Genomic DNA, 18,128 nt, shown 5'->3' on the forward strand with positions numbered 1-18,128 from the left:
GATGGGGAGGCGAAGGCCATTAGCAAAGAAAACTCTGTAAAGACAAATCTCGTCTGCCCGGTGGGAGAAAGCACGATCATCGCCCTCGGGGGCACGAAGGATACTAGGTTCGAGGCCGTCAAGATACTAGAAAACTGAGACATCCTACTAGCAGGGTCAACAACCGAGAGAGTCACCCTAGAGGTACTAGTACCAGTACTAGGACCAGAGTCACCAGAGACCCCCTCCTCCTCATCGCTGACAATAGCTCTAGGAGAAGGTAATAGAGGGAGAGTATTTATAGAAGAAAAGGACCCTGAAGAAGGGCCATCAGAGAACCCCATCACCACAGTGGCGGAGTCAAAGTCGCTGGATGTCATGAACAAAGACGAGGAAGGCTACTTACTTCGGCGGTACTCCCCCAATGCTAAGCTGCCAACCTAAGAGAAGAAGGAAAAGAACTACAACGAACAACAAAGAAATCTGTCAGGTACCATAGCAAAAAAAAAAAAAAAACATATTTTTTGGCCGAGGCGATACCTGAAAGGCCGCAGGTGCGAGCAATGAGGCTAAAGACACAAGGGCCCCAGAGATCAAAGGCAGAAGGCGATACAAGAACAAGTTACGAAGTCAGGCCAGGGTGGGCGTGAGACACCACAACCGGAGACGGGCACGGGGCCGTGACGGATGAGAGGCCATGATGGGCGTGAAACTGTGAAGGGCACCACAAACTGGCGTGAGACCGTGAATGGGTGCGAGACCGCTACATGCGTGAGACTAAGACGGGCGTGAAGCCAAGATGGGCGCGAGACCGCTACGGGCGTGAAGCCAAGATGGACACAAGACCGCTACAGGTGTGCGACCATGACGGACGTGAAGCCAAGATAGGCGCGAGGCAGGCACGAAGCGAGTGACGGGCGTGAGGCCAACGGGCGTGAGGTCAATGGGTATGAGACGGGCAGGAGGCCGAGGGCACGAGGCACTATGGACGTGAGGTAAACGGGCACGAGATCGAGATGGGCGCGAGGCGACGGGGACACAAGGATGCAACAGGCACCATAGACGTGATCAAGATGAATGGACAAGGCTAGGTAAGCCAGCAGATGGACCAAGGGCTAATGGCCAAGGGAAGGAGAGACTATGGCAAAGCAAGGAATGAAGGCAAGAGAGAGGCCACCCTTTTGACCCAAGAACAAATAGTTGGGGGGCACAAGGAATAGTAGCAAAATCCAAAGCAAGGGAGAAAAAGTGAAATCAAAAAGGAAAAACCAAAAAGGCAAGAGAGAGATAAGAGAAATGAAAAGTGAAGAATAAAGAGAGAGAAAAGAAGATATAGCCAAAAAGAAAAGGTAAAAAGTGTAGTAGGAGGGATTAGAACCCTCAACCTCTCCCACTTCACTAAAGAATTTGTAGGAACACCCTCTCAAAAGAGCTTATTTATAGTAAGCCCCTCACTGTTACAAAAATGAGAAAACTACTCTCTTGGACACTCCGTTCCAAGAGAGTGGGGGCAAGTGATAAACCCAAAATCACACCGGCCAATCGTGAGTCGCCACGTGTCCTGGCCCAAGTAGGAAGACCATCTCGAGGCCGGCCACCTTATACCTCACTTGATTAGCCCGGATGGGAAAGGATCAACATGGAAGTCCAGGTACTATGGGCTACTACCATTAAGGAAGTCCAGGTACTACGGGCTACTACCATCAACAACCAAGTCCAGGTACTATGGTCTACTACCATCAACAACCAAGTCCAGGTACTACGGGCTACTACCATCAACAACCAAGTCCAGGTACTACACGCAGGCTACCACCGCCCAACAACAAGATATACATCATCTCATGGGTATAGGATACCACCAACCAACAACATAGTCCCAGATGGACTCATGCAACAAGGATCTTATCCAACACACTAAGATGTTTAAATGTCTATCTACCAGGAACATCTACCCTACCGGGACTCTATCTCCCGTAGGGGAACAACCAACCATGAGAAGAATCCTACTACCTAGGAATGTCTATCCACTACGAGGGTTACTCATCATCAACCGGGACTCTCCACACCATCACACTCTACTATAAATGCGAAGGTACTCTACCCCATCAGTCATCTTGAATTCTAACTATTCATATGTTTCCTCAGAGAGATCTAACTTAGGCATCGGAGAGTCCTAGGCCAAAACCACACATGTTCTCCCTTGTCACCCAGGTCCTTTTGCAGGTTACGACACTCGAAGGGACCACCAGGCGATTTCTTGACGCAACAATAAGCAACAACTCTTGAGTGATTTTTGGGATGTGTTTGATGAACCCAAGGGCTTACCACCTCAACGCACTCATGATCACAAAATTCCCTTGGTATCTGAAGTTGACCCATCTACGCCAAGGCCTATCAATATCCATATTATCAAAAGATAGAGATCGAACGGCTAGTATCTAAGATGCTTCAAACAAGAGTGATTCAGCCCAGCTGCAGCTCATATTCCTCATCGGTGATTTTGGTCAAGAAACATGATGGAATGTGGCGGATGTGCGGTGATTCCTGTGCACTTAACAAAAATGACAGTTAAGGATTGATTTGCCATTCCAGTTATTGATGAGTTATTAGAAGAGTTACATGGTGCTTGTGTTTTTTCAAAGCTAGATCTACGCTCTGGATATCATCAAATCAAGGTATCTCCTGATGACATCAACAAGATGGCCTTCCATACACACCATGGATATTATAAATTTGCCATTCCAGTTATTGATGAGTTATTAGAAGAGTTACATGGTGGTTGTGTTTTTTCAAAGCTAGATCTACGCTCTGGATATCATCAAATCAAGGTATCTCCTAATGACATCAACAAGGTATTTCAAGAGTACTTAAGGAAATTATTCTTGTATTTTTTTGATGACATTTTGGTGTATCCACATCTTGGGAGGAACACTTGTGACTCACCTTTATCAATCCTCAAAGACAACCACTATCTGTGAAAAGGAGCAAGTGTCAATTCAGCCAATATAAGTCCATTATCTCGGCCACATTATCTCTCATGTAGAGGTAGAAGTGGAACCCGATAAAATCTCCTCCATGCTTAGCTGGCCCCAACTGAAATCCCTCAAGGCATTACGAAGCTTCCTCGGCTTAAACGGTTATTGCCGACAATGTATCCAAGGATATGGTCGAATAGAGGAACCACTCAGATGTTAAAGGACTCATTCCAATGGACGCCTGTGGCTTTGGAGGCTTTTTAGAGACTGATGGAAGCCATGACCAAGGCACCGGTTCTAGCCCTACCGGATTTCTCAAAAAGGTTCATAGTTGAGTGTGATGCTTGCGGCACAGGTGTTGGAGCTGTCCTAATGCAAGAGAGACCTATTGCCTTCTTTAATTGTACATTACATGGAAAGAATCTACTACTATCAACGTAAGAACCTACCTGTGCAGAGGTGGCATCCCTACGTTTTAGGGACGCAGTTTACTGTGCACACCGATAAAAAATGCCTCCAATATTTTTGGGGCCAAATTATAACTTCAACATCTCAGTAGCTCAATCAGGATAAAGATCCTCTCCAATTCTTTAATCTGACAATTACCGGCAATACCACCTTTCCTATGCGACACATGGCACAAACAGATCTAATGGCCAAGAATAGTTTGCGGCATTTCATGAAACTCTACCCATTTTGATAGCCGGATCCTCTCAACCCGAGCATATGGGGAAAAAAAAAAACCCAGAATGTAGGAAACACTGTTGGACCCTAACAATCCGAGAGGATTTTTATGCCCTTCCCTCCCAAACAAAGGAAAGACTGACTTGAACTGGATTTCTTTCTCCCTGGAGATCCAATCGAATTGGGGTTTTAGGTGGAGATTGTTTACTCATAAACCAATGGATTCCACAAAATAATCTCTCGATTCAGCAAGGTGAGAACTATTACAAAGAATCTGAAACTAGACTCTGCGAAAACCAGCGAACCAGATCTGCAACTGGTAGTGATGTTGGACAAGTGTGTGTCCATCAAACCCAGTTCGGTCCGGTTCAACCCGATTCACCTTTGTATTGAACATTTATACATTTTAGTTTAATATTGTCACATGCGATATAAACTTTTTGAGCATTATGTGTCCGTAAGTTATACTTAAAATGGTAGTCATGACTAGGGTTTGGGCTGGGCACCCTTATCATATGGTCGTCACATTGGGTATGCCTAGACATGTGATGTCAGGGTACAAATGCGAGTGCTCACATGTTTGATGTGTGCATTGGCGAAGAATCTACTTTGTCAATTCCCTCATGTATTACTGCCAGATGTAGGAAGGGATAGACATGTGTCACCGACACCCTATACCTGAGGGAACCCTGTTACTGCAAAGTGTGATCGCATTCTTTGGTTCATTAATGATTGACACTCAAGCCAGTCAAAGCCGGTGTTCTGGGAATGCATGAACACTTTGTGAGTGAAGGAGTTATCCAACACGGTCACCACTGCCCGATTGGGGAACACCAAGATAGAGACTGTCAGTGCATCGTCGTATCGTAACTGGATCCTGATCTGCTTTTGGAAATGGTTTTGCAAAATTTATTTTACATAAAATGATACATTATTTATAGTTATTTCAAATAAAGTGTTTTATCGAGTTTTGGGGGACCCGATCGAATGCATAGACACTCTTATATGGACATGTACTATGGATTGGGGTTTGGCAGTACATGTGTACATGCCCTAGATTCCAGAATGATGGTGTTGATTAGTGGGGGGGTTGTGTATGATAAATTGTTATCATGTTGGGAGTTATTTGGAATTTGCTAATTTAATTGGCTCTTTATTTAATTAATGGATTTGATGCTAATTGTAATTATCCATTAATAATTAAATAAAGAATCTAATTAATACTTTCCCTATTAGATTCTATTTCTTCACTTGTGTAGCACTTTGAGTTTAAACAGAACTGCCAGACTGAGAGAGAGAGAGTCAGACTCTCACTAGGGCTCTATTAAATCTATCTAGGATTTAATTAAACCCTATTATTATAAATAGGGGACCAAAAAAATGCAGAAGAGAAAGCTCTCCACGTTTTTGGAGCAGACACTCTCTCTCCTACGTTTTTGGTTTCTCTCTCTCCCTCTTGTGATCTCTCTTCTTCTTCTTGCTTCTCTCACCTGTGTTTGAGAGAGTTAGGGTTTGTGAAACCCTAGATCTGTGCTGAGGAGTTTGAGGGCATCTGGGACTGGCGTGTAGAACCTTGGTAGCACCATTGGAGGTTCAGATCTGTTTGCTTGGAGCACTCGCTGGAGGAAGAACCACTGTTTATTGGAGGAGCAACACTTGAGGCTCACCAGGTTAGCAGTTCTTCATTAATTCCTTCAGTTTATTGATTATTAATATTTATGGGATGCGAAAGAAACTTGAATCGACCTTTTCCGCTGCGCATTCGAGTTAGGGATGGATCCCCCTTGCCATGTGATGGACTAGGGATGAGTTTCTTTGTCCCTACTATGATAATAAATTTTATGGGACACATGAGGGAAGGAGAAACCCTAACAGGGATGCACCAGGGTTCCCATTGGCGACCATGGGAAGCCCTAAAAATTAAAATGGGACACCATGGGCTAACCCAGGGCGTGCAAAACCCTAAGAATAAATATCTTGGTCTCCCTAGGGAACCATGGTTTGATCCCTAGAACGTTGTTTGGCCAACAGTGTGGTATCAGAGCCACCTTTCCCACCCATTAATATTAGATAATTAATAGTTTAATGTAATTATCATGAGTGGGATGCAAGTTGGCACATGGGTGGTTAGAATATGGTTGTTGTAACAACCTTCCCATGTGCCCATGGGTAGTTACAAGGTTGTTAGTGTAACAACCTACCCATGTGATGATGGATTTGGTTTGTTTTATTTATTCCAATTGTTGAAACATGTATCCAATTAGGTTGTGATTACTAATTTTTAATTTTAAAATTTTTTAATCATATTCTATAAGTGGGGGGGGGGGGGGGAGCGCACGCTGCCAAGCCTCTACGTACGCCCTTCCCCATGAACCTACCCTTGTGCGCATCCCCTTGCGGGATGCTGCCTGCTAGCAGCAAGCTTGCGAGCTGCGGGCCTGCAGGCTGCTGTCCGTGGGCTTTAGCCTACGGGCAGTAGGCCTGTGGCCTGCAGCCCAAGGCTGCTGTCCGTGGGCCTTGTGCCTATGGGTTGCGCAGGGAGTGCCTGCAGCCTGCGCATGTGGGCTGCATGTACCCCCTTTGTTTTCCCTCCAGTTTAACAATTAAAAAAAAAACATTATTTTTTCAAAACAGAATTTTATTATTTTGTTTTGTTTTTTGGAGGATGATGATGGGTGAAGAGATTTTCTCTTTACCCACTTGCAATTATAATGCGATTTTAATTTTATGGGCTTGGATATATGTTATCACAAGCAATGTGGTGGTTCAATAATTGAAGGAATCCATGTTTTAATTTTTAGTTTACTTCCTTTAATGCCCATGCATGGAATTATATTATGATGTGATTATGGGAATGGCATTCTAATAAATGGATGGATTGTTTATGTATGTGATACATGGGATTATGGGTGGATGTGATGCTTCTCTCTCTTTCTCTCTCTCCCCCTATCTTTTTTATAAACAAATGTACTCCACCCCATGGGCAGCCCAAATGGTGGGTTGCTTTCTCCATGCGGGGTTTCTTTATTATTATGGAAAGGAAAGTGTATAGAATTTTTCCTAGGTTTCCATTGTAATTTTAGAGGAGTTAGGACTCCCAGGGCATGTTGATGGTGATCCACATGTGGTGCTCAAAGCTTATAGAGATGCAAATCACCTACTTTGTAGACGTAATCGGGCGAAGGAGATGATCGAGGCGTGGCATCCATGGCATGATAAATGCACCCAAAGTTATTAGTTTTATTTTTATTGGGAGGGTTCTTTAATTGCTTCTGATAAAAATGCCGTCATCCCATAATTACTTTTAATTAATGTTGATTAATTATGTTATTTAAATCTATCCATGTATGTGAGAGTTAATTAATCCCTCTTTATTCACAATACATGTATGATACGGACCAGTCTTAATCGGTAGACATGTCCATGGCTTCCTATTGAAGATAAATGTAGAAAGTATGTGACATGACCCCGCATAAGCCGACAGGACATTGCCAAGACCTCTGTCACTCATTTATCTATATTTACCTCTATCTAGATACGTTAGGGTATGGATAGTGAGAGGGCACTACGACAGTGGGCCATCTTTCATGATTCCATGCTTATAACTAATGCAATAGGTAAGTACATGACTTGGGTGTATGTCAGCCGACAGGATCTGGACATGACACCCAGGTGGCCAAAAATATTGGAAGCCCATGAGGTGGACAGCTTAGTCCACACTACCATGGTGTGTATAATGATTCCCGACAGGATCAGTTATGCATGCAAGGGTTGTAGGTATCCAATTCATCTTTTGGGTTATGAGGAAAACCCAAATCATGAAAGACCATTGATGTGTGTGTGCTCAATTTATTATTTTCAATGGTCATTAATTAGCATGTGGTTATTTACTTGTGCATATGTAGATTAATATACGATGGCTGGCGTTAATTTCAACCTGTTAACACTCATTAGCGAATACAAACTTAATGGTACAAACTATGTCGATTGGTACCGAAGCATTAAGTTGCTCCTGACTGCTGAAGGACTGTACACAGTTCTAGATGAACAAGTTCCTCCTCAACCCGACCCGAATGATTTTGAGACAAATGAAGAGATGCAAGAGTTCCTCATGAGGGATTCCAAGGCATCACTCTATATCCTAGGATCATTGGAAAAGTCAGTTGTAGACTCAATCAAGGATATACGCACTACTGGGGGTAAAATGGATAAGCTTGCTGAATTGTTCAACAGGTAGTTGACACACGCACATTCTGATGCGGTGAGTCAAATCCATAACTCCAAGATGTCCCAAGGGACTCCAGTGATGGATCATGTAATGAAAATGATCAATCTGTTCGAAAAATTGGAATCCATGGGGACTGATTTCAGCCTGCGATACAAGATTGATGTGATCTTAGCATCACTCACTTCTGCCTACGCACCTTTTAGGATGTCCTACAAGATGTCCGAGAAGGAGATGGAGCTCACCGAGCTTGCTAATGCACTGGTAGAGGCTGAAGCGTCCTTGAAAAAGGACAAGGCTGAGGTCAATGCAACTAAGGCAAAGTCTTCTTCAAATGGGAAGAAGAAGAAAAAGGAAAGTAAGGGCAAGACCCTGAAAGCCAAGGGTGGGAAGTCTGGCAATAAAGGCAAAGGCAAGTGCTTCTATTGCAAGAAGGAGGGTCACTGAAAAAGAAACTGTCGTGCTTACCTGGTAACTTTGAAAGACAAGAAGCCGGATGAAATAGAGGCTGCTAAAGAAGGTACATATGATGTTCACGTTCTTTATGAGTCTAATTTATCTTTTGAACCGATCAATTCTTGGTTGGTGGATAGTGGATCCATTGTTCACATTTGCAATGATTTGCAAGGGTTCAAGGAAACAACGAACCTGAAAAGAAATGAAGTGCGTCTTTAGATGGGCACTGGAGCTGAGACCATGGCGTTGGCTATGGGAACTTTTATTTTAAATTTTAGTTATGCTAGTTTAGTTTTAAAGGATTGCTATTATGTACCCTCTTTCAAGAGAAAGATAATTTCAGTTTCAAAACTTGTTTTGGACGGATATAGTTTTTCCTTTAATTTTAAATTGATTATTCGTTTTAATAATTCCTTTATGGCATCTGGATATATGCAAAGTAGTTTGTATTTTTTAGATTGCCCTATTAGAACGAATGTTGTTTCAAATGTTGATTTGAAACGAAAAGCAGCTCCAGTGAACTCAACATATCTGTGGCATCTAAGATTGGGTCACATAAATGTGGACCGAATCAGTAGATTGGTAAGGGATGGGCCCTTAGTGAGTCTGAGGGTGGAACCATTCCCCACCTGTGAGTCATGCCTTCAGGGTAAAATGACCAAGAAACCCTTTAGCAATAAAGGTGCTAGAGCCACAGATCTGTTGGAGTTGATACACACTGACGTGTATGGACCCATAAACATACAAGCAAGATATGGGTATGAATACTTTATCACGTTTACCGATGATTACTCTAGATATGGTTACATATACTTGATACGTAGGAAATCAGAAGCCTTTGATAAATTCAAAGAATTCCAAGCCGAGGTCGAAAGACAGCTCGATAAACGCACCAAATCCTTACGATCAGATTGTGGAGGGGAGTATCTATCGGATGAGTTTAAAGAACATCTCATATCCCAAGGGATAGTTAGTCAGCTAACTAATCCAGGCACACCACAACAAAATGGTGTATCCGAACGACGCAATCGGACCCTATTGGATATGGTCAGGACGATGCTCACTTATAGTGAGCTGCCTCTTTCTTTCTGGGGGTACGCTTTAGAGACGGCGATATATATCTTGAATAGAGTTCCATCTAAGTCTGTAGCCAAGACACCCTTTGAGTTGTGGAAAGGGCGAAAGCCCAGTATTCAACACCTTAGGGTATGGGGTTGCATAGCACATGTGCGAAAGCAACAGACAGATAAGTTAGAATCTAGGACTTCGAGATGCTATTTCTTAGGCTACCCTAAAGGCACGATAGGCTATTATTTCTATGACCCAGTTGACCAAAAGGTCATTGTAAGTAAACATGTCACATTTTTAGAGGAAGAAATGATGACCCAGAGGTCCGAACCAGTAGTCATAAAAGAGCTATCAGATGGCTCCGAAACGTCACTTTCAGAAGTGAGACCAACTTACATACCCGCTAAAATACCAACACCCGAGGAACCTCGACGTAGTGGGAGGACTATTAGACCACCCACCAGGCTAACTCTTCTAACCGAAGAGGAAACAATGGAAGAGTTCCACATGGTATCGGTTGAATCGGATGATGATCCGATGACATACTCTGAGGCTCTAAAGGATGTTGATGCCACTAGGTGGCTGGAAGCAATGCGCTCTGAAATCGATTTGATGCATTCCAACAAGGTCTGGACTCTAGTCAATCCACCACTTGGCGTCAAGCCGATTGGATGTAAATGGATCTTCAAGAGGAAGAAGGGCGCAGATGGAAAGGCCGAAAGATTCAAAGCGAGACTGGTAGCAAAGGGCTATACCCAGAAAGAGGGTATAGACTATGAGGAAACCTTTTCACCAGTAGCGATGATGAAATCCATTAGGATTTTATTGGCTATCGCAGCACACTTTGATTATGAGATCTAGCAGATGGATGTGCAGACTGCATTTCTAAATGGGTTCCTTCAAGAGGAAATCTACATGGAACAGCCAGAGGGGTTCTCTTCCTTGGAGGAAGAAAGAAAGGTGTGCAAATTGCAGAGGTCCATTTATGGGCTAAAGCAGGCTTCCAGGAGCTGGAACATCAGGTTTGATCAATCAATCAAATCGTTTGGTTTTGATCAAAACATGGATGAACCATGCGTTTACAAGAAGATCAGTGGGAGGGGAGTATGCTTTCTTGTTTTATACATAGATGACATATTGTTGATTGGTAACGATGTAGGATTCCTTTCATCAGTAAAATAGTGGTAATCCACAACATTTTCAATGAAAGACCTTGGTGAAGCTAGCTATATCCTTGGGATCAAACTCGTAAGAGATCGCCAGAAAAAGATGCTAGGCTTGTCACAGGCGACCTATATAGACAAAGTCCTGGTCCGATTTAGTATAGAGAACTCCAAGAAGGGAAGTGTTCCCTTCAGACATGGAGTCAGTCTTTCCAGATCTCAATGTCCTCAGTCTCAGACAGACATTGAAGAGATGAAGAGGATTCCCTATGCCTCAGCAATAGGGAGTCTTATGTACGCTATGTTGTGTACGAGGCCAGACATTTGCTATGCAGTAGGTATGGTAAGTCGTTATCAATCTAACCCTGGACGCGAGCATTGGAGTGCTGTCAAGAATATCCTCAAGTACCTGAGAAGGACTAAGGAATATTTCTTGGTTTTTGGATTTGATCAGTTGTCAGTATTGGGACACACAGATTCGGATTTCTAAACTGACAAGGATGACAGAAAATCCACGTCCGGGATGGTATATCTAATGGGTGGAGGTGTCATTGTGTGGCAGAGTGCAAAATAAAACTCTACAGTCGATTCTACTACCGAAGCAGAATACCTTGCAGCTTGTGATGCAGCAAAAGAAGGTGTTTGGCTGAGGAAATTCCTATCAGATTTGGAGGTAGTCCCTGATCTTGTCAAAGGCCCTATTCCCCTGTTATGTGACAATAGAGGGGCCATTGCACAAGCTAAGGAGCCTAGGGCTCATCAGAGGAACAAGCACGTGCAGCGGAAGTATCACCTCATCAAAGAGATTATCCAGCAGGGTGACGTGAGTCTCTCCAAAGTGGACACAACTGAAAATGTGTCTGATGCCATGATAAAGGGTTTGTCACCAGGAGTGTTTGAGAAACATATGGAGGGCATGGGTTTAAAATGTATGGGGAATTGGCTTTGATGTACAAGTGGGAGATTGTTGGACAAGTGTGTGTCCATCAAACCCGGTTCGATCCGGTTCAACCCGATTCACCTTTGTATTGAACATTTATACATTTTAGTTTAATATTGTCACATGCGATATAAACTTTTGGAGCATTATGTGTCCGTAAGTTATACTTAAAATGGTAGTCACGACTAGGGTTTGGGCTGGGCACCCTTATCATATGGTCGTCGCATTGAGTATGCCTAGACATGTGATGTCAGGGTACGAATGCGAGTGCTCACATGTTTGATGTGTGCATTGGCAAAGAATCTACTTTGTCGATTCCCTCATATATTACTGCCAGATGTAGGAAGGGATAGACATGTGTCACCGACACCCTGTACCTGAGGGAACCCTGTCACTACAAAGTGTGATTGCATTCTTTGGTTCATCAATGACTGAGACTCAAGCGAGTCAAAGTCGGTGTTCTGGGAATGAGTGAACACTTTGTGAGTGAAGGAGTTATCCAACACGGTCACCACTGCCCGATTGGGGAACACCAAGATAGAGACTGTCTGGGCATGGTCGTATCAGAATCTGGATCTAGTACCGTTTTGGAAATGGTTTTGCAAAATTTATTTTACATAAAATGATACATTATTTATAGTTATTTCAAATAAAGTGTTATATCGAGTTTTGCGAGACCCGATCGGATGCACAGACGCTCTTATATGGACATGTACTATGGATTGGGGTTTGACAGTACATGTGTACATGCCCTAGATTCCATAATGATGGTGTTGATTAGTGGGGGGGTTGTATATGATAAATTATTATCATATAGGGAGTTATTTGGAATTTTCTAATTTAATTGGCTCTTTATTTAATTAATGGATTTGATGCTAATTATAATTATCCATTAATAATTAAATAAAGAATCTAATTAATATTTTACCAATTAGATTCTGCTTCTTCACCTGTGTAGCACTCGAGTTTAAACAGGCGCGGACGGAGAGAGAGAGAGTCAGACTCTCACTAGGGCTCTATTAAATCTATCTAGGATTTAATTAAACCCTATTATTATAAATAGGGGACCAAAAAAATGCAGAAGAGAAACCTCTCCATGTTTTTGGAGCAGAAACTCTCTCTCCTACGTTTTTGGTTTCTCTCTCTCCCTCTTGTGATCTCTCTTCTTCTTCTTGCTTCTCTCACCTGTGTTTGAGAGTTAAGATTTGTGAAACCCTAGATCTGTGCTGAGGAGTTTGAGGGCATCTGGGACTGGCGTGTAGAACCTTGGTAGCACCATTGGAGGTTTAGATCTGTTTGCTTGGAGCGCTCGCTGGAGGAAGAACCACTGTCTATTGGAGGAGCAACACTTGAGGCTCACCAGGTTAGCAGTTCTTCATTAATTCCTTTAGTTTATTGATTATTAATAGTTATGGGATGCGAAAGAAACTCGAATCGACCTTTTCCGCTGCGCATTCGAGTTAGGGATGGATCCCCCTTGCCATGTGATGGACTAGGGATGAGTTTCTTCATCCCTACTGTGATAATAAATTTTATGGGACACATGAGGGAAGGAGAAACCCTAACAGAGATGCACCAGGGTTCCCATCGGTGACCATGGGAAGCCCTAAAAATTAAAATGGGGCACCATGGGCTAACCCAGGGCGTGCAAAACCCTAAGAATAAATATCTTGGTCTCCCTAGGGAACCATGGTTTGATCCCTAGACCGTTGTTTGGCAAACAAGTGCTTCTCACAATGGGGTTTGATTTGGGGGGTGAAATCCAAGGGGCTAGATCGCCCTAGAGTAGGGATGTTAACTCCCAAGGTATGAGGAAGAAGGAAATGAGGTGGAAGAGAGATCGAACCGATTGTTAGGGTCCAACAATATTTCTTGAGCAGGGTAACGTGAGAAGAAGAGGAAGATGAGAAAAATAAAGGAAGGAAAAAACTTAAATTGAGTGGGAGGGTAGGGGATAAAAATCCTCTCTGATTGTTAGGGTCCAATAGTAACATGAGAGAGAGAGAAAGATTAGTTGGTCTAGAGGGTTGAACCAGAGATTTATAGGTGGTGTTGAAGGAGGATCATCTGCTTCTTAACCTGATGCTGAAGAAGAAGAAGAAAAAGAAGAATCCTGTGGAGTGGGTAGGTCGGGCCTGCAGTCTTGCTTTTGTGGAGAAGCCTCAGAGGTGGGCTCAATGCCCATACACTTGAGAAAGTCCCTGATAGCTTGCTGTAAGAAATCACCGGGGTGGCTACATCTGTATGAACTTGAAGAAGAAGAAGTTGCTTCCTGGAGAGCTTTCTGCATTTTTTGGATTTACCATCTACACGGGTTGAGAAGATTCGGCTACCAACACGGGTAGAGTCTCATGAAATGGTGCAAACCATTATGGGCCATTAGATCTGTTTGTGCCACGTGTCATGCAGGGGAGGTGGTATTGCCAAGCATTGTCAAATTAAAGAATTAGAGAGGATCTTTATCCGCTCAAAAGCGTTGGTTGTAGAATATTGATGGCCTATGATTTATTATGGAATATAAAAGAGGTAAAGAAAATATAGTAGCCGATGCCCTTTCAAGAAGAGAAGAGTTGAAGAAAAGGCTAAAAATGAAGAACTTAGAAGCGATATTATAGGAGAAATTATTGCAATCTCCCAACCAATTGCGCATTGGGTTGCTGCAATTAAGGAGCAGGAAATCAATTCAAAGGCAAATCTCAAGGAGCTAGCCCAACGTATAGAAGATGGGGAGGCTGTTCGTACATGGAAGCTCACCAATGGGCTTATTTTTTTCAAGGATCAAAATTATCTGAGTAAGGACTCTTCTTTACTCCAAGATATTGTTGATCAATTCCATGAAAGTACCCATGAAGGGTACTGATATGTCAAGAAGCGTCAGTCGATGAGAAACTGATATGTGTATCGAGGATGACCCAGACCCATAAAGAGCGAGGCCTGGGTACGCCCCAGACCTCAAAGGGCAAGCGCGCAAAGCCAGATCTCGTCTTGATGGCAAAGAGACGCTAGTCAAACCCTCCTACTAGGGCGACCTGACCAAGAACCTGGATTACCTGGAAGGAGTAAGGGAGTGACCTTATCAGGATGACCTGAACACTACACTCCACTAAAAGAAACAAGCCACGAATCACTGTGGTCCGAGATTATCGCCCATATGGCGCCTAATAAGGCGCAAGGGGATCAAGGGATCAACACTATCCCTAAAATCTCTCCTAAAATCTCTCACTCCATGCCTGAGACTCTACATTCCTATTAAGGCACGTCTCTGTCCACCATCACCTATAAATAACAGGGTAAAATCCTTCCACGATCATTGGATTTCAACTATTTTTACCTGTTGCTAAGAGATCTAACTTAGGCATCGGAGTGGAGATATTGGCATGGCCCGGCCCTCTTTTGCTAACTTTGTATTGCAGGAATAGGTCGCTCCGGCACAGTACTTGACGCAATAGATTGGCGTCATCTGTGGGAATGACGATCATAAGCCTTCCAAAGCCCTATAAGTCAATTGAAAACAATGTCCGGCGAACAGAGCGTTGTTCCCACCAACCTCGAGGTTCCCCAGCCTGTAGAGAACCCGGTAGCCCATCGGACAATGAAGAACACTCGCAGTGGAGGACAGGTAGGGATGCAGACTACATGCCAGGCAGTAGTAGCAGCTGCTAATCTTGGCCACAGGCTACAGCAGCGGCTGCAACTAGGTCCCAGCCACTTGCAACGATAACGGCGGGGACGACAAGGCCCTGGCCATTACCCACAATGGCAGCTGGACTAAGCGTAGTCCCAGAAGGCGTTCAGGCCACCCAGGGCGTGGGAGCTCTGCCGTCCCCACCTCCACTGCTGGAGGGGTTTAACCCAGTAAGCATGAACCCAGATGCGCTGGCCACAGTGGGCCAGATCCATGACTTGCAGCGGTAAGTTCTTCAACAGAATGACTTCCTCAGGGAAGTAGTCAGAGAATTGCAGGCAGTAAAAACGGCTAATCCTACACCAGTTGTGGCACAGGTCCCACCCTCGTCACCAGTTCTCCCAAGGAAGAAGTACGTAGAACAAGAAGCTGGGCCGGGTCATTTCATCCCTCCCGAAGGAACATTCCCCCACTAGGGATCATTCGCACCGGAGACCTGCCTGTACGGGTCAACCCTTCTCGCATATTGGAGCCATCGGTCTCAACACCCAGAGAGACCCACTGCAGAACAGAGCAAAGCCGTACCAAGAACTTAGACACATGCACTGTGCAGGTCAATCTACAAAGATCGGTCAGGTAAGAGAACTGACAAGAAGTGAACGGGTGCAATGGATGGGTCGAGCCGATAGCAAATCAGGTTGTGGAAAGCGAGCTTGACCGTAAGCTCAGGAAGATCAACACCAAGTTCGAAGCCCTGGAGAAGGGGGGGCACCCTCAAAGAGAATTTTAGGCCTGGCCAGCACCCCTTCACGATCGAGATCATGAGGGCTGAGCTCTCCCGAGGCTTCAAACCACCTTCCTTTGAGGCTTATGACGAGAAGACCGACCCCAATGACCATATTAGTTACTTCAATGTGATGATGATGATATATGGCGGGTCTGACATCGTGTCATGTCGCTCTTTCCCAACCTCCCTGAAGGGACCGGCAACGCTCTGGTTCGCCAAGCTAAAGCCCAACTCCATAAAAAGCTTCACGGAGCTGGCCAGAGCATTCGTGAGGCGCTTCCAAAGCAGTGTTAAGCAAAAGAATACGGCCGCAAACTTGGTAAAAGTGAAGCAGCGACTCGATGAGTCCATACGGGACTATATCACTCACTTTAATGGAGAAGCTCTAGAGATAAAAGACCTAGATGACGGCATGACATTCAACGCCCTGCACAACGGAGTCACTAACCATGATCTGGTGAAATCACTCGCCCTCGAACCAGTCTCTACCATGGCACAACTGCTTGATCGGTGTTATCAATACACCAACATATTTGACATCATGAAGGCGCAAAGAACAGCCGACCCCAAAGCAGCAGAGAAAAAGAGGACGAGCGAGAAAGAAGAAAAGAAAGTTAGTAAGAAGTCGAAGTCAGATCGGTACTCAGACAAAGACCAAAGCCCAGACTACACGCCCTTGAACACCACCAGAATGAAGATCCTGATGGAGGTCCATGATCGGGACCTGCTATAGTGGCCCAGACTGATGTTCTCAAAGCCCGAAGACAGAAATAAGAAGAAATACTACAAGTTCCATTGAGACATCGGTCATGACACTGAAGACTGCTAGCAATTGAAGAGAGAGATTGAGGACGTGATCCAAAAGGGGCACCTATGGGGATATGTCAAGGAAGACAGAAAAGATAACCCTCGGGGCCAGGATGGTGTAGAAAGCGACCCTAAGAGGGATGATTGACCCCGAGGAAGAGACGAGCGAGATCGCCAGGACGATCGGTGAGATGACCAGAGAGATAACCGAGGAACTGGCACCAAGGCCAACACCTCCAACGTCCAGCTAGCCTCACCATTTTGGGAGGCCTAGGACAAGAGTCATCCCGAAGAGCGAAGACCAAAGCATGGTTCGTGGTCGTAGCAGAAGTACCTGAGAAGAATGCACGAACCGAGCCAACAATTACCTTCTCAGATGAAGACCTTGAGGGGCTAAGCTGGCCACACGACGATGCTATCGTAGTTCAGGCAGTTATAGACAATAGACCAGTACACAGGATACTGGTGGACATCGAGGCATCTGTAGACATGCTCTTATACAATGCCTACCTATAATTTGGGTTCGAGCTAGGGATGCTGAAGCCTGAGATCGTGACCTTGTACTGGTTCTCAGGAGCACCAGCCCCTATCGAGGGGTTGGTCGAACTCCTAATGATAGTGGGGACTGCCCAATGTCAAAAAACCATAAAGGTCAACTTTATGGTAGTACAGATCGCGACGGCTTACAATGTCATACTGGGGAGGCCAAGCTTGAACGAGTTGGGGGCCGTAGTCTCCACCAAGCATCTAAAGGTCAAATTCTCTACCCCTAATGGCATAGGAGAGTGCCGAACCGAGTAGAAGAAAGCACGGGAAATGCCATGCTGCCTTCCTAAAATAAATTAAAGGCAACTGTAGAGGAACGACCTTCGTGGTGGAAGTCAGTGACAATCGTGAGGGGGACCAGCGCTATCAGCGAGGCAAGCCGATTGAGGAACTCGTCGAGATTCTAATCAACAACCAGGACCCCATGAAGAATGTGAAAATTGGGGCCCTGCTAAAAGAAGAAGTGAGAGAGCTCAGGTCTTTCCTTCGAGAGAATGCTGATGTATTCACTTGGATGGCTGCCGACATGCCAAGCATCCCGCGCCATATAGCAAAGCACGCCCTATACATGGACCCTACCAAAAAACCAATCCAATAAAAAAGAAGAAGCTTTGCCCCAGAGCGATAGGCCATGATGAAGGAAGAGATAGAGAAGCTGAAAGCATCAGACTTCATCTGAGAAGAGTAGTTCCCAACCTGGTTGGCTAATATAGTGATGGTGTCGAAGCCGAACGGGAAGTGGAGGATGTGTGTAGACTACACCGACCTCAACAAAGCCAGCCCCAAAGATGAATACCCTCTCCCCTGAATAGATCTCTTGATAGACGCAATGGCAGGACATGAAAGGCTGAGTTTCATGGACGCGTACTCAGG

At 44.5% G+C, this 18,128-nt stretch overlaps 1 protein-coding gene across 1 annotated transcript; it reads left to right on the plus strand.

Annotated features, from left to right (window-relative positions):
- Positions 1-15,936: 15,936 nt before the first annotated feature.
- Positions 15,937-16,635, plus strand: LOC122650284. The gene has a single exon (XM_043843664.1). It carries the CDS (start codon positions 15,937-15,939, stop codon positions 16,633-16,635), a length of 699 nt encoding a protein of 232 aa, XP_043699599.1.
- The last annotated feature ends 1,493 nt before the right edge of the window (positions 16,636-18,128 follow it).

The sequence above is a fragment of the Telopea speciosissima genome, chromosome 1 (genome assembly GCF_018873765.1).
Source record: "Telopea speciosissima isolate NSW1024214 ecotype Mountain lineage chromosome 1, Tspe_v1, whole genome shotgun sequence".
Taxonomy (NCBI): Eukaryota; Viridiplantae; Streptophyta; class Magnoliopsida; order Proteales; family Proteaceae; genus Telopea; species Telopea speciosissima.